Source organism: Poecilia latipinna, unplaced genomic scaffold (genome assembly GCF_001443285.1).
Source record: "Poecilia latipinna isolate Pla-1442-1.1 unplaced genomic scaffold, P_latipinna-1.0 Scaffold601, whole genome shotgun sequence".
Classification (NCBI taxonomy): Eukaryota; Metazoa; Chordata; class Actinopteri; order Cyprinodontiformes; family Poeciliidae; genus Poecilia; species Poecilia latipinna.
In genome coordinates, this window is record NW_015113217.1 from 77,255 (window position 1) to 95,199 (window position 17,945).

The 17,945-nt window shown below is 39.5% G+C and overlaps 1 protein-coding gene across 1 annotated transcript; it reads right to left on the reverse strand.

Moving 5' to 3' along the window:
- Positions 1-1,518: 1,518 nt before the first annotated feature.
- mboat1 (membrane bound O-acyltransferase domain containing 1) lies at positions 1,519-16,883 on the reverse strand. Its single transcript, XM_015042772.1, has 13 exons — positions 16,596-16,883; positions 15,136-15,281; positions 14,913-14,990; positions 13,329-13,424; positions 9,588-9,643; positions 9,308-9,362; positions 8,032-8,224; positions 7,417-7,609; positions 7,073-7,176; positions 6,111-6,175; positions 5,883-6,015; positions 5,603-5,754; positions 1,519-4,368 (listed from the first exon to the last, which is right to left on the reverse strand). Exons 1-13 carry the CDS (start codon positions 16,683-16,685, stop codon positions 4,176-4,178), a joined length of 1,554 nt encoding a protein of 517 aa, XP_014898258.1. The 5' UTR covers positions 16,686-16,883; the 3' UTR covers positions 1,519-4,175.
- Between the last annotated feature and the right edge of the window lie 1,062 nt (positions 16,884-17,945).

Below are 17,945 nucleotides of genomic sequence, written 5' to 3' on the forward strand. Positions count from 1 at the left end.
TGGTCTAATGGCCATGCCTTTTTTTTTTTTTTTTTTTGGTAAACCATAAAAGAAGGTAATGAATTTGGCTGAAAATATTTTCTTACACTACAATGATTAACATTTGATTTTATTTTGGGCAGTGGAAATATTTTCAAGCACGTGAGACGTGATTACATTATTTTATAGCTTTTCACAAAAATGATTTCCTTCTGTTAAGACTACGTATCTTGCATATTAAATTTTCCCTTGCAAAATTTGCTGTGTATATATGTATTAAAAGAAAAATATCAATCCATCAGTTTCTTTACCTGGTGAGTTCTGTTCTTGATCCTGTCCCAGAGACAAAGAAAATATGATTAAGAGGGGAAAATTATACAATAAGATAAAAATATGAGTTGACCAAGACAATGTATGAGTACAGATTTTATCCATCTGCATTTATAAGCAAACAACTTTCAAGTAAAACTCCAGTAAGGAGTGCATGTTTTAATAATCTTCCCAACTAGAACTGATTGGCCAGTTTGATTGGTCAATGTCCAATCAGAAGAGAGAATAGTTTTGCTGCATTTAGAGACCCCAGGACATCCATGCTAATATTAGACTTAATTTTACCGTTTACAAACGTAACCTCTCATCACTTTGTCAGTCAAACAGACCCAAATAACGTACGTCTATGCAGGTCAGAATTTAATTCAGATCGGCTCAATTTCTTCCAAAAGAACCCTAAATATAGTCTGATATGATTATATGGAACAAAGTCACATTATCATACAGTTCCAGTTTAAAAAAAAGTTATCCGACTCAGGAAGTTGGAAAAAAGGATGAAAATATCTTGCCTGGGTGCCAATATGCTGTTGGTAGCTACCGTGTGATGGTGTTTATTTAATGCAGAAACAAATTAAAATAAAAATAAAAAATAAAAAAAGATCTGTTTTTCCAGATCAAGGTAGAGTCTTAATGGTTTGCATTTCAACTTGTTTATGTTATTATACTTGACAACGTTTTTTTAATCACACAGCTACCCCAAGCAACATAAAAGATCTGGCTTCTAAAACAGATCGTACTATTAATACAGAGACACACACTTAATTATCCACCTTGATGCTTATTTCAGATTAATCAAGGCAACTTAGTTTATTGTGTGTTTTTTTTTAATCTGATGGGCTTTCTTGCACAGAGAATAAACACTTTATAAAGTCTTGTTTTACAGTATAAATTTTTCTATTAAATAAAAAAAAATATTAGATTTGTAAAAGCAGCAGTTTTAGAACAAAATGATGTTTGTTGTTATGATTACTCCTCTGTGTTTTCTCTGGTCGTTTTGAGATTTCTATAAGAGCAGAGAGGATCAAAACAGCATGCACACACACACACACACACACACACACACACACACACCCAAGACAGTTTCAAAGAGGGAAAGAGAAGCGACACAAGGGACGGGGAGGGAGCCACCCTGAGGATACCATGGGAGGCTACAGCGTAAGAGAGGATTTCGACTGTGCGCTGAAATAGAGGCGATATAAAAATGATGCGTATTTTCATCTTTGTTCACTGAAACTTTATTTCACTTTAAGATTAATGTTTAACCACGCGCTCTCCTCTAAACAAACAATACTAAAATGGAGCAGCGGCGCCATAAGAAAATAAAACCAAATCGACAGACAGGCAGTGCATACAGATAACAAGTCTGCAAACAAAACAAATCTTCATTAACAGCGTTAAATCATTCAAATAGCTGCTCGTTCTGACCTCGCACTCATACTGTACATGTGCCACACCTTTCCCTGCTCCCATCATGCTTTGCCCACATGTAGACAAACAGCGTGGTGTCATTTTTTTTTATTTTATAGCAACAATAAACGTAAAGGTCCCCATGCTCGAGGGGGGAGGGGAAAGCTTCATTTTACATGCCCAGCATTTCTCGAATGAGTCTGCATGCAATCAGCCTATAACACTGTATCGCCAGACCAACGTCTAAATATTAAAAACTCTCACAGGAAACCAAAATCGGTAGTCACCAGTGCAACTTCATAAACTGTCCGAGGCACTGACGTGCATTTAAAGGTCAACATAATCAATATTCTTCTTATTATTATTATTGCTATTATTATTATACCGAAAACATGTAATACGGAACTGAGTAGAATTTCTTTCAGCCACTTTAGTTAAAAATGTTGAATACATTTCCCCCTGCAGGGTTTATTCTTTTAATGCAAATCTTGATTTGATTGGAGCAGAGTGCAGAGCATTAGAGAGGAGGAGTTTCACCAGATTAAAAAAAGAAAAAAAAAAGAAGAAGAATTAAATAAAACCTGTCAGTCACACCTCAAACAAGTTTTCTATTGCTTCATGAAAGTGAAGTAAGCAGAGAGTTGGCTCCCACCGCTTGCTGCCGACACCGGGGATGATTCGTGCAGGACTGTTCAAATTTTTAATCCCACCCCAGAATTTCCATGATTTCCTGCATCTTTGATTGGTTACTGGGCAGCAGAAAGAGGGACCTGTCAGGATCATTCATACTGGAAACAGGATGCTTAGAAACACGCATCAATATTCAGTCCTCAGCTCTAAAGATGTATACACTGAAGGGCGGCAAGAGGGGGAAGTCAGTCATTCAATCAGGCAAAAACAAGGACGACCGCAATGCACATCTGCCCAATGGGTAGAAAGTTGTTCAAAAGCAAATCGTGTCATAAAAGATTTCCCAAATAGCCGGGATAAAACACCTTTGCTTTAATCTTTGTCATATAGAGATCTACTAGGAATCTACTTCTATAAATGCAGCTGAAATTTCAAGAAGTCAACAGACGGCACCGTTAACAACCACACCCATTTAAAAAAATGGCCAAGCACATCCCCAGTGCCAGACTCACAACTCCTCTGTGATCAAAACACAAACTGAGGTTTCAAATGCGCCAAAGTGACAGCAAAACTCAAACAAATCGGACATCAATTTTAAGTGTTCACATCTTTAGGATTCCTAGCAGGTGCAGTGTGCTTAAAGAAACTCTATTGAGTCCGTTTCAGCTAAAATCCTTTTACTGTTTAATTAAGATCGGACCGGATGGCACCACCAGCCACCAGATGTCTCTGTTCAATTGGCATGTCCTACCAGGGAAAATCAGAGCTTAAAAAGCAAACTGTCCTCTTTTCCATATTGTCCATTTCTTGGAGCCCAGTGTTTACGGCCTGGCCATAAAAAGTCTCTGCACGTTTCTTCTGGTTTAACCCAACTTTCTATCCGGTTCCTTTCTATCATAGCAGCAGGTATCCAGCCCCGAACGCACGATAGGCACATTAAGAACGACGTCACTATTAAATTCACACTACTTCAGAACAGAAAGAGAGACAACCTAAACGGATAAATCACATTCACTAACCACTGTAACCAAAGCTCCTGATTAACCAACTTTCATACAGAATTGTGCTGCTTTGAGTATTTCCTGTAGTTTTCATCCCAGTCTATAGGCAGTGAGAGTAATACTGACACACATTGTTGCTGACAGAAGCTGTTGGCATGTAACTTTGGCCAAATCACCATTCACACACACACTCACACACACACACACACACACGCACACACACTCACCCCACACAAATCTACAACATCTTCTGGGTAAAGTAAAGTAGGCGTAGCGGCCACAGCCCTCTGCCCTCTTTGCACGCTCTTTTGTGAACTCACAAGGGCAGCCTTTGTGTGCCGTCAGAGTGTGACCGAGTGCAAGCATGTCGGAGGAGCATGTGCATATTTCCTCCCTCGTGTCCGATTATAGATGAGTCTGTGTGCGCGGGTTCTGGTATTTGCCACTCTCCCACTGCACTGGCTCCTGTCCCACCAGTCAAAGGGGGACGGAGGGATAGAACGGACTGTGTTTTTTGTTTTATGCGGTTGAAGCAGGTGTTGAGGTGGGTGGACAGGGCAGGAGGGATCCAGGAGGGAAGGCAGTCGCTGTGGCAGAGGTGGCATCGGAGATATTCCTTCAGCTTTCGCTTGCCCTCACGGTCTCTGAGCTTCTCGCGGTCCTCCAACATGGCCGAAGGCTCTTATTGCGAACATCGGGGATGCAGCCTCAATCGTCCGTGTCGCAGCAAACAATAATAAATAGCATATACTTTTCACACTTGGAGCAGGCAGAACACACTCCTGGGAAGATCCGAGCCCGTTTAAAAACAACGCGAGGACGGGACTTTCAGTTTACTTTGTCGTTATTGTTGGAGTGAACAGGCTGGCACCGAGCTGAGCACGCAGCTGCTGGAGAAGAGGTGGAGGAGGAGGAGGGGGGAGCCGGTTTGTTGGTGGCAGAGGGTTCTCTGGGTTTATGTTTCTGATGCAGGACGACCGCAGCCAGAATACTGATGATGTGGACGTGGAAGTACATAGATCTGTGGGGAAAAGGAAACCGAGTGCGACTCGTCAAATATTGGCATTTATTCAGTGTGTGAGCAGAAAGGTTGATCACTTAGGACATTTTCAATCAAAAGAACAATTTTTGTCCTCAGTCCAGTTAAATAAAACTGGTTTGGAGATGCAAATATTACATGCCCTTTTCAAAAAAAAAAAAAAGAAAAAAGAAAACTTATGATTTTTGACAGATATGTACCACACAGGAAATGTGTTGTCATTTTTAAAGAACTATTTAATACCTATTTTTAGATTTTAAAATAAAAAAAAGACATCTAACGTTTTCTAAAAGACGATTGCAACATTTTCTTAAATGGGACGATGATATTTGCACATGGTTTCCATCCCAATACCAAAAAAAAAAGAAAAGAAAAAATGATCAAAAGAAAAATGATACTTTCAGTATCATTCTGCTGTAGAAATGAAACATAATTATTCCATGTAAAAACTGAAAAGTAGCTAAAAGCTGCATTTGTTCCTTTATCAGTCTTAGTCAAACTTTTTTCAGAGCCACTGTGGAAAATTCCTAAAAGGCACTTTGTGGCTCTGGAGCTCTGATTTAGAAGATATAAAGTAACACTGCTACAAAAATTAGTCTCTACACCATGAAAAGCCACCAAATGAATCCATGCATCTGAAACTCCACAAACCAAACCGGTTTGGACAAGCTTTCCAGAAACAGATATTCAAGCACATCATTTTTTTATTTTTTTAAATATATAATTTAAAAACAAATTACAGATTTTTTTCCACCCCTTTGTAAAAAAAAAAAAAAAAAAATCTCAGATATGCAATGCGTGCAAAGATGGGCGTTTACTTTCATGCTTGAATTTTTTTTCCAAATGTTGTCATGATACAGATGCAGATCTGATTGCTGTGGTATGCATAGGTATTCTGACCCACCGTCTCTGTTCCCACTAAACAAAATCCAGTGCAATCAGTTGCTATCAGACATTATCTACCTGGTAAATATAGTTAAAATGCGGTGAAATACATTTGAACGTGAGACCGGGCGTTCTGTCAAGGCAACGGTGACTTCACAGAAGCATCATGTTTTTTTTGTTTTGTTTGTTTTTGTGGTCAGAGTTCCTAGATATGGCACACTTTTCATGTTTTTCTTGTTTGTAAAAATGTGGAAAGGTGCAGTAGAGGTGAATAATTTTGCAAGGCTCTGTAGATTCAGAGAGAGGCTCTGCAGAAGCATGGAGCACGTACCTGTAGAAAACTATAGTGTGTTCCACTGAAAGAAGGAGAAAAGGCATGACGGTGTAGCAGATGGCTAGCTGGGTCGCCGCCCAAGTTACAATGTCATAACCGAGCTTCAGGACTCTGGAGCCAATGAAGTGGTGCCTAATAGACCTCCGTATCTGGTGCAGAGAGGGACAGAAAAAAAAAAAAAAAAAAAAAAAAACATAAATAAGGATGAGTTAATTTTCTGTTAGCTCATTTCTATGAGCTTTCAGTGTTGAAATTCCAGAGAAGGAGGTTTACTCACAGCCCTTGCTGCTATCGTAATGGGGATAGCAGTGATGAAGGTGAAGTAGTAGCCTGGATAAACGCCGTGCCACAAGGCGGACAGGATGAAGGTCAACGCCAAGCGGTGTTTCGCAGCTCGGTCATAACACACCCTGAAAAACAGGGAGAAGCGCATCGCAAGTGACCGACACCTATTCTGGGTTCAAGTGTGTGAATGGGTGTGAGAGTTATCATCATCTGAACTCACGTTTTGAGCCAAATCCCTGTTTGAATGTTCCAGTTGTCTATGAAGGTCTTAAAGCTGGTGGCTGTCTGAAAAGAATCAGCATCCAGACTGTGTTCATTTGGTCATGCAACTTCAATACATAAATCTAAACAGTGTGAAAATGACACAAACAGGATCAAATACTTGAATGGACTTCTGCTAACTCTTGGATAACCGTCCCTGAGCGGGTTGCAGAGAAACCAGATGTCACTGTAGTCCTCAACAGGCGTCAAGCATCTTCTGATTGAATGCTTGACCTCTTTTCATCAGAATTAGCAGAGCTTCAACATGGTGCTTCCTTGGAACAGACACACAGCCCTCATGTTTCCAGTACATCTGAGCTATTCCAGAAGCTTTCTGTTCCTAAAACCAGTTTAGACGTGAGTTTCAGATCATTGTCCTGCTGGAGCACACAACAGTGTCCAGGTTCCAACCAAAAACCCAAAGGGGTTTTCATTTATACAGCTGGTATTATGGTGACTTATTGCTAAACACCACAGCCAATTTCATTTCCACTGAGGGTGTGCTGTTTGGGTCAAAACAGCTAACACGAGGGCAGAATTGGGTTTTCCAACAGCGCGGTGATCCCAGACCTGCATAAGCACTACCTTCCAAAGGCTTTCATTGAGCTTCCCTAAGGCTGAGTCTGTGCCAGAACAATGACGGAGTTAAATGAGCTCCACTGTTTCTGAGAGGAGAGCCCAAACACCCAGCCAGAATGTCGCCAGAGACTACTTGGTTACAACATAAAGTGTGTCAAGAGTTGAAGATGTATATATTTGAATCTACATTTATTAATTTGGCCTTCCACGAATTACAGAATACAAGCCGAGCCCCTAATAATAAAACTCCTGAAACCAGTTCTTGTGTTCAAAAAGTTATTGAATTAACATCACACGTTAAATAATGAAAAGATGGAATGTAGCAGTAAAAACCCAGGCTACCTCAATCCCTATGATGTTGAGGTTGGAGACGAGATCCCAGCAGGGTTTTCCACTCCCATCCATCCCCAGGAAGCCGTAACCTGCTGCATTGTTTACTGCATCAGCTGAAAACGCATGCAAACATATTTGTGCAATCATTAAGGATTAAGAAATAAAGCTACCTATCAAAGACTGCTGTTAAAGGAAGTGGGGATGCACTACTGTTCCAACTACTGTGAAGCCTAAGCTGAACAGTTTTCAAGTAAACGATAATATTACTCACTTTGGTGACCTAATGTATTTGTGTATGTTGCAGATTTAAACCCCTGTTCACTCAGGAGGCGGAGCACGCGCTCAGAGCTTACCGAGCGTCCAGGCAAAGTAGAACTTGGGTCTTGCTGCTTGTATGGAGAAGAACGCGTAGGTGAGCCTGCTGAGGAAGGAGGCGTGGCCAACAAAGTGGTCGTCTACGTTGTAAGTAATCGGCAACGACCGAGTGATGACGAGGAAGAAGAACATGCACCCGCAGCAGACCAGCAGCTTTCGACAGACTGCGTTCTGGGAAGAACAAAATATATATATATATATATATATATATATATATATAAAACAATTTAGATCCATGATTTCACCTTTACACCTAAAGTTTATTTCTTATTGTGCTCTGAAAAACTAATATATAATATGCTTACAGAGCTATATTCTTTATTTCATACTGGGTGAAACACAACAGAGTTTGATGTGAAAAGTAATATTAAACAAAGACACTGTACTGATAAAAAAACTAGACAACAACAAAAAAAAAAACCCAGCTGGTTAAGGAGGATTACGAAGACGAATCTCTATTCTTTAATTCCTAAAATTACATGAAAAACCATTGCAAACCAACGAACAAATATTTTATCTCAGTTTACACTCCAGCAACACTGTCTCACGCTGCAACAGGAAGCTACCAGACAAATATGGGTTAATGAGCTTACAAGAGGAGATGGGTGGGGTATCTTGTCGTAACCATTTTGCCCGTTACATGTTCCCGAGTGCTGCTTCAGCCTCCAGCTGATGTGTTTGCCCTCTATGAAGTCGATGTAGTCCTTATAGTTGCTGCAGGGCCCGACCAACACACTCAGGAAGTTCAGATTGTAACTCAGATACTCGATAAGAGACGGCCTCACACTGCAGGGAAAATGAGAAGCAAATTACATTTAATTTTCCTACAAATCTAAAAATAATAGTAATAAAAATCTAGGCAGATAATCTGCTTATGTTTTAACTTTGCACTTTAGGCCAAATGCTGCACAATTATAATAATAATAATAATAATAATAATAATAATAATAACAATACATGTGCTACGTGAGCATTTCCGCATTTTCTCACATTACAGCCATATACTAATATATTTTATTGGGATTTTATGTGAGCAGTTTACTATTACGAAGTAGAAGCGAAATGTTTTCAAGATTTTTTTCCTTTTTCTAATAAAATTCTGAAAAGTGTTTGAATTCAGCTCTTTTTTCTGACATCCCTAAATGAAATCAACTGTCTACCCTCAGAAGATAAACCATCCAAGCTTTGAAGAAAGTAGATTTAGTACAACGGTCTGCAGAATTTAATGTCCATCGCACACCGGCATCAACATTTTCCTTCCACTTCTCAGTTATGAATTACTCTGTGTTGGTCTGTCACGCAAAATCCCCAAATCCCCACAGCTCCAGTGTGAAATGTGAAGCACATGCTGCTTTCACATAAAAACAAAAACAATTGCAAAGTGAACCGGACTTACACGCTTCAGACAGCACAACAGTCAACTGGCTGGTCACAGAGGTCACATTAAAACAGAATTAAGGTCAGGTTGTAAAGTGTAGAAAGCAACAAAATCTGAAGATGCATGTGATTGGAACACCACGCTTTACGTTTTAAGTCATTTCAGGGGGGATGCGTGGTTTGACGACAGCAATTCAGTCATTTCACATGCAGAAAAATGCCCAATGTCTCATGCAGAATGAGGTCTCTGTTCTAGGTTTCCAGCATGCTGCTTTTAAGGACAAGCTATTCACCATGATTTCACGGCCATGTCATTGTCCTCGGCTGCTAAAGGGAAAGAAAAAGTTTTCTTTTATTCTTTTAACAAAGTGTTAGTTCAGATACAATCCTCTAGTTTTTAAGCATCAGATCTCCCTCCTATTGTTTTCACTGATGCTTGACAAGAGAGTGTAACCAAGAGCAGCTGAAACGGTCTTTCAATGAAAAACCTACCGTATAGCCACATGCTTCTGCTCCAATGTCAGCTCTTCACTTTTCTTACACATCCCTGAAATGATTAAACAACGCAAATCTAAATCCGTGCTTCACTCTGTCATAAAATGTAGGCACGTTCAAATTAGAATGGAATTATTGCCAACATCACAAATATGACTTTTCCTGTTTCAAACTGCTCGAAAGTTATTATCCATAGAGTTTGTTTTTGGTGACTTAAAACATGTCTGTCTGGCTTTTGTCGAGTTTGTGTTTTTGTGGATGTATTCAGATGTCTTACCGTCGTGCAGATGGAAAGCCAGCATGGTTATCTTCTGGGTAACAATCATCAAAGGTCTATTCAGAAAAAAGGAGGAGCACCAGTTTATTAATTTATTAGGTTCTAGTGATTCAGTTGCTTCCACAGCAGTTTGTGAAATACAGTTTGCAAATTACATGAAAGCATACAAAAGAAACACACACCATGCAAAAGATGAACAGAATTGTATGCAGTGTTAAAACCTGAGAAATCAATGGTAAAATATTGTGCTGACTGGGCTAGGATGACTGATTTTACATCTGGGAAAAATATATATCAAAGCAGCTTTGAAAAAATCTAAAGACAACTGAGCAATATAGAAAATAGGCTCAAAAAGAAAATTGTTTTACAGGAATGCTACCAAAAGTGAAAAAAGCATCTAAAACAAAAAAAAAATGCAGATCACATAAAGATACAGCCCTTTTACACAGACAAGCTGTGTGAAAAGGTTAAAAAATATTAATCTTTTAGTAGTATCCTCTTAGACTGAACATTTTAGAAAATGTCAACCTCTAATTTGGTTGGGAAAAAAGTCCCAGCTTAAGAAATAAAAATGGTTTAAAACCACACGTGGCATAATAGTTTGTATCTCTTTAAATAGATTTAACTGTGCTTTTACTTTAACCTGTGATGGACAGAGAATCTGTCCAGGGTGCCAACCTAAAACTATTGACCATTGGAAACAACCACTGAGAACATGCAAGGATTAAGCAGAACAGAAAACTTAAAAAAAAATAAAAAAAATGGCCAGACGTTCTAGAAACCTCTAATTTTTACTACAGAAATTCATGCTGCGGCATGAATATGATATGGCGCAAAGGATATTGAGTCACTGGGCTGTTTTTGGACCCATACTCACCATGAGCAGTAAGCATGATGAGAAGGCATGTTGGAAAAAAAAAAAATCCCCAAATTTCACAGTTGGATAGCTGTGTTACAAGTAAATGTAGCAGGCCCTGACTTTGATACACAGAGTACTTGGAGATGAAGGAAAATAAATCAGCCACATTAGTATCTACTCGGCATGAAGGCACATGAATTACACACAGCAGGCGTACTATGACAGGCTCTGAACCTCATTACCAACATCTATGCACTGAGCTGTCAGTGAAGTCAACTTTTAGAATTTTGAAGCATTTTTCTAAATGATTATTTGGTGTAAACTGTGGGAACTGCAGTGGCAGAGCCAGGCAGTAGGAAGATCTGATGTTTATGTTGGCCATTTTACAACTGCAGCTACAGTCCACGACACTTTTATAGGAAAACAACACATTTCTCTCACGAGCAGGGAGATCAGATAACTGTTTGGTTCTGTGGGAAATTTTGGAATTGTGCTCTTAAACATTAGTAAAAGTACACAAAATAACAGCACAACTCAAAAGACAAAAATCATAGCATCTCCAAAACAGTGTGGCTGCCTTTTGCAGCAGGATTTTGTTCTCATAAGAGTGTAATTTTCTGACACTGAAACACTCTCTCAGCTGGAGTTTGCTGTGGGAAGAGACAGATTGTGCCTTCTCTGGTGAATTGATGCGTCCTGTTCCAGCAGAGGCAAATCGGGTCACTTATTAATCCACTGCTATTTATTCTAACCCTCGGAGTTTGGCTGAAGCATCTACCTTCACGTTTTAGCTCGCGACAAAGCACATCCTAAAGTTTCCACGGCACCAGAACAACTGCGTTTTCTGCCCTCGGCTTCAGTTGCTATAAGTCCAAGACTTTGGATTCTCCAACACCTCCTGCTTTGTTCACATTACACACACAGGAATGTGATAGCATGTCATTCCCAAAGGCACATACACTGTACGCCAGATCCCCCCCCCCATGCACAAACGCACCCTTAAGCACACTCTCGTTCCTCTCTCTGAGTGGACTGCATTGTATGCATGGAAAGCTGTAGAAGGAAGAGGAGGCAGGCCGTGTGGCTGGCAGTGCCAGCTCATCAGGAGTTGGTCGAGAGGGGCTGTAAAAGAAACATTATCAGAGTCCCACCCAGCAGCAGCATGTTCTCTGCTCCACTGCTGCTCACAGACTGGGCTTTACATGCAGACTGTACAATTATTAGCTTATAGAAAAGTCCATGAGCAAACAGGTGTCTGCTCAAACTTGGGAGGTGAATCCAAATCAAACAGGATTTCTGTCTGCAGAAAACATTAACGTAGACAACCACCAGATAGCAATTTTATGTCACAGCGCTTTGTACAGGCATGAACCTTTTCCACCTTTTAGCACATATTCAAGATTTTATGTATTCCAGTGGGACCAAAACTAAATGGTCTATAGTAGACAAGTGGAAAGGACTATTATTTCTTCTTTTTTGTTGTTGTTTTTAACAATTAAAAATCTGAAATGTGTGGCATGCATTTGTTTTCAGTCCCACTGAGTCAATGCCACATTTTGGGTCTTTTTGGGTGCTTCACTAACAAACATCTAGAAACGCATCTAGAAACAACGTTTTTTATCAAATCTTTTTTCAAACAATGAAGATCAATTCGATTGCCTTGCCAAATATTTTCAGTTGGATAAAGAATAGGACACTGATTAGGCCATTCTGACACATGAACACGTGTTCATGTCTCTAAACTATCCCTTGTTGTTGTGGCGGTATGGTTAAGGTCATCCTGGTGGAAGGTAAACCTCAGGCCAGAGCTCAAGTCCCAGCCTCTAAGAGGTTTAATTCAAGTACTTTTCACGATTTTAGCTCCAATTCCTTAACACTGAGCAGCTTCCATGTCCTTGTTGAAGAAGAGCATCTCCCCAGCATGATGCCGCCAACCTTTTCTAACTCACCGATGCCTGAAAGCCACAAATCAAAGTGGGATGAATATGAATGCATGTCATATTTTTCCAAATTTTGTACTGTATTTTTCAAAACAAATCGAAACTTATATGGTTTTCCTTCTACTGCACAATTACGTGCCACTATCACATAAAATCACCATAGAATACAGACATCTGTGGTTATTAAATCAAAAGGGTTCAGGAAAAGTTTATCATATTTAGAGGACTTACAACATCATCTGCTAAAGATGGCTGTAAAAAAAAAAAAAAAAAAAAAAAGCCTGACTCTGAGTTGGATCCCTAATTCAATATACGACTGTAGGAAAATCTGGATCACAGGCCTGACAGGAAGCAAAGTCACATGGAGGACAAGTGAGGCTGCCAACTAATTCATCCGCAGTGGAACCAAACAAAAAACACTGGGGAACACAGTTCGTTGTTCCCTTCATCCAATCAAACAATTAGAGTTTGCTGAAAATGCTGGAGTTAATGTTTTAAACGACATAATGCAGAGCCGATGTTAAATCCAACTAACGTGTGCTTTGTATAGAACACTGGACCACTTCGCCATACTCGAGTGAAACCAACTTAAAAGCTCCGGTTCACACAATTAAGAACTGATTTGATCGCCTACTCCCAATCGGATCTCGCTTTCCTGTTCGATTCCATTCCTGAACACAAACAAACGAAACACGCAGAACAGAGAAAACCACAGAGACCCACAGTTAACTGGGTGGGCAGCGTCACCTGTGAGCGGCGTGTCCTGCTGTATTCAAATCAGTGGCGCCGTATTGACACAAGGATGTGGCAACAGTGGAAGCCCGCGCTGTTTGGAAATGTTAACCGACAGCAAAAGGCGCAGCTCTACAACCCGACTTCCGACCAGGCCGTGTCATCGAGTGGGCGTGGTGAGGCACAGGTGAGGATTTATTCCGTCCTTACCCGGAGAAGTCCGTGGAAAGAATGCCGTAGCTGTAGATGAAGACTCTGCTCACGTGGCACGCTGTCAGATAGCCCATCGATGTCACCATGGAGTACCTGTGTGTGTGTGGAGAGAGAGAAAAAAAAATAAGTAATGCAGACAAAAGCCATTCAGAATATCTTTGTTGAATGATCATAGGTGTGACTGAAGCGTTTTCCACCTCTTGGTGAGTCATTAGATGACTCACAATTTCTCAGTTGCTGGAGTGTTTTTGTGAAACTTCTTGGAAAATCTTTTTTTTTTTTTTTCCCTGATAAAGCTTTTAAGAAGTTGTGAGCAATATTAGGAAATCCAGACAATTTACTGGATAGGATGCGACAATTGCCACAAGAGTACGCCGTACAATTTCTGTGAGTTTCCCCATTTCAATCACAAACTTCAGTGCATTTTCTTGGGATTTAAACTTTAAACCCACCACAAAGTAAAGAGAACTGTCAAGTGAAAGGAAGGCGTGGTTTTCTAAATTTTTTTATGAAATAAGCATCGTGTTTGATTCATAAGGACTGTCTAAGTAACCAAAACATGTGAAGTGAAAGCTTTGATCAAGAACTTGATCAAATAATGATAAAACTCAGGTGGAGATCTCTGATTGTGTGGCAATTTATACACGGTCACATGAAAAGCTTTAAAACTCCGAAAGTATGGAGAGAGAGAAAAAAACAATCATCAGAGGAAATGTATACATTTTCCACAACAACCTTAAAAAAAACAAAAAAACAATCTGAAATATTGAACATGTATCAGCAGTTCAAAGTTTGGCTCGATGTATTCTTTCACCTTATCTTGAGCCAGTGAAGGGGAAGCTCAATTTTGGGTTTCAAAAGCTTTTGTTTACAGCCAACAGTGTAAAGGTGATCTTTATGCCACTCTGCTGGCAGGAATTCCTTGCACACACGGATAACACAACTTGTCTTACCTCATTCATATGACTTTGTTCATGAAGACAAGCTTGAAACAATGCTTGAGGAATGTAAACAACAGAATCAAGCAGACAGACAAATGGAAAAATATGTATGTAGCACATTAAAAAAACAAACAAAAACAAAAAAAACTAAAAAATATTTACAATCAGACTGTCCTTATAAGTCAGGAATATCAGGCCGCCTTGCATCTCCTCTTTAGCTTGAGGTTTTAAAGACAACGCTCTTTATAAAGGGTGGATTATGCGACTGATTGCATTGTGAGAATGCACGGATGGAAGTGGTTTCGCTCAAGCAAGACAAAAACAACTCTAACAATTTTCCACACGATAGATAATCGCCATCGTTGTAAGTCTGAAGTAAGCCCACCTGTAGTTGTTTTGGTTTCTGGGAGGGACCGATCTAGTCTGACAAGATTAACCTGAAATCAACAAGAACCATAATCGCTAGGGCTGTCACATGAACTCTGAAAATAGAGTTCTAGGAAACAGATCTGTCGTCCGTGTGTCGAAATGACAAGTTAGACATGTTTGTCGGGTCCAGATACACCGTTTTCCTAATTGAAAACCACAAGACAAGTGAGTCCTGACAAGTTCACTTAGCGGTATGAAGGAAAACCCTTGCCTGTGTACGTTGCTGATGTCAGCTTTGATGATGAGGAAATAGTTAACAACCACCACAGCGAGGATATGGGTAGAATACCTGCAGGAAAGAACGCACACAATCAAAGAAGATATGTGTTGAATTTCAGATCTGCATTTATGATGACGTCATTATGTTTGAATGGACTGATTTGTAAATAAATGGACATAAATGGGAGGCGGCGTGGGACAGTGTTACACCGTACCATCCGAAGCAGAAGAGGAGAAAGGCGACTCCTAGGAGCGTGGCGACAGCATGCCGGACCATGGGGCTGACATGGTTAGGACTGAGGTAGAGACGGAACCAGAAGGCAGCAAGCAAAGCACACAGCTGGCAGGCCAGGAAGTTCACCTGCATTGGAAGTGGGGACGGGGGGGCGGGACGGGGGGGGGGATCAAAAAAGGAAAAAAATGAGTCTAGAGCGGCGCAAATGCTCTGGTTGCATTTAAGTTGGGGTTTATCATAAACACCTGAAAATGAGGCTGCACAATATGTCAAATCCAAATCATCATCACTGTATTAATAATCATCTGAGATGGATTGTTGGATAGGCTATCCATTAAAAGTCTAGTTTACAATAATACATGTGGTCACTTATATGTACTCCAAGAATCCATTATGCCAGCCAGTCTGGTTTTAGTCTGGATGACACTAATCAACCAGCTAAAGCCGACATCATCACAAGGTCCTTTGCCTTGGTTCTGGGATTCATGCACACATTTCACCTCAAAGCACTCTGTCCTCTGGGACACAGAAAACAACTTTTTCCATCATGGCTGAACTAACCCACATTGTTTATATTTGTAACATAATTGTTTTACCAGATGGACATGGCAGCTTCATGCATCTGGAAATTGTGTTTTTAAGGATGGACCAGGCTTGTGGAGGACATCTATCCATCCATCAATTAAGTTGTTTTTTATTCTTTGTTCTAAAAACCGAAAAATTTTAAACAAACTTAACTTTAGTCCTTAATTTCACTAGATAACAAAAAACATAAACTTAAGGAAAATGTGGGGGATTTTTTAAGGGTCAACTAAGTTTTCCGGCTCTAGACAGATCTAATTCAAAATGAAGACAAAAGGAGACTGGTTGGACTGTAGAGGTTGCCGACCCCTGACCTAAGAAGTACTCATTTTACAAAGAGTCAGGACTATGGCTCACACAGGACATGAGTAAAACAGAGGAGAGGACAAGGCTGAAGTAATTACATCTTTTAGTCTCTGATATTAACTGCTGGCCCCTAACTCACGACATATGGTGAGAGAATAATAACACTATATAAAACAAATAGAATAAAATAAACTGATGGTATTTTTGTTTTTAATATTATTAGTGTCTGGCTGCCCATAAACCTGGGGGCGTGCCGCCTGCGATAAGCGGCTGGATATTTATGCTTCCTAATTTAGACAGATCAGCAACTGTTTTGATTTTGGACATAGACATACACGTCTGTAGCCTCTGACGTCAGGAGCAGCGACGTTGGCGTAAATGTCTACGTCTCCTCACAAACAAGAGTTTATTTCCATCAGCCCATACATTAAATATCCCGTCCCGACGTACATTAAAAGAGAACTGATGTGGCGTCAGTTTTAATTCATAAAAAAAAAAAAAAAAAAACGTCCCTCTGCGGTAAAAGTTTGACTCATGTCCGATTTGTCCTACCTGGTCCAGAGATAAGCCCAAGTATCCACTGACAGGCAGCAGCCACTTGCAGCCGGTGGTTTTAAATATTGCGTCCTCCCGTTCGCTCATCCTGTGAAGTTTTTCCGTCACGGCACAACAAATTGACGGCTGTTCTTTCAGTCCCCTTTTCTAAATAAAAACCTACGTGATTTTGTCAGTGAATGAGATACATGCTCTGCCTTAGAGGGCGTGTGACAAGCCAAACCAGTCCGGTTAACAGTAATGACAATCCCTCGGACTCTCCTCCTCCTCCTCCTCGCTATTTTTTGCTTGCATCAAGCGCGACGTAATAAGAGATGACACTTGTTCTGGTTAGTGCTTTCAAAATAAAAGTCATTGAAACCTTTTCCACATTCTGTATCTTCGAGGTGCAGCGCTTTAGTTAAATATAATCATCAGCAAAAGTTTCTTTAGTATACAGCTTATTATCCCTTACTTTAGTTCTCGTTTTATGTGTTACTTTAACCGGAACGATATATCTCTAACATGACTTCCGGTGATATTCAGAGTCCTGACAACAGGAAGGAAAAAATAAAAATAATACTGTAATGTGGAAACAAGATTTTATCTCAAGTTTCGACTGATAAGAAGCTATGTTTTGAGCTTGGAAATCCCACAAAAAAAGGTAAATATGAAATCTAAAGAATGAATACTAACTTAATTCATTAAAAAACACAATTTGCTTAAAAACATGACAAACTAACTCAGTGACTTAAAATAGTAAACCTGATTACTTTGTGAACGTATTTTTAATATAGCCATATATTCTTTTTAAATATTTTTTAAACTTATTTTTATTTAATGCCTATCAGTTGAAAAAAAGGTATCGTTCAGTCTTACAGGAAATTAGCATGTTCATTTTGAACAAACTTGATCAAATTTATAGAAGTCAGTTGTTTATGCTACATCATAATAAGTCCAGACTTATCCACAAGTATGGTTTTATGCATGTGACAGATAATCCCAAAGATCTTCAAATTTTACATATGCTCTGTCCCTGTAGGAGACTGAAGGTTTTAAAGAAGTCATATTTTAAAATAATTGTGGTTATGCTGTTTTACTATTGCAGTGATGTGTACTGTTATCCACCTGTTTGCAACAATTGACATACTACACTGCAAAAATAATTTACTCACTCATACAGGGTTTTTTAAAGACTATCTTTGATAACATTGGTACTATTTAATAAATAAATAAATGTAAATCTTCTTCAGGAGCTCAAAGTTTATCCTTGCCTCTCCCACCCCTGGATAAATATGTATATATATATATATATATATATATATATATATATATATATATATATATATATATATATATATATATATA

Excerpts from the sequence above, each read along its gene's own strand:
- mboat1 (XM_015042772.1), bottom strand. The coding sequence starts at position 16,685 with ATGAGCGAACGGGAGGACGCAATATTTAAAACCACCGGCTGCAAGTGG. Across the intron at positions 15,282-16,595 it reads TGGGCTTATCTCTGGACCAG|GTGAACTTCCTGGCCTGCCA; the intron begins GTAGGACAAATC and ends CTTCCAATGCAG. Across the intron at positions 6,176-7,072 it reads TCAACATCATAGGGATTGAG|ACAGCCACCAGCTTTAAGAC; the intron begins GTAGCCTGGGTT and ends GATTCTTTTCAG.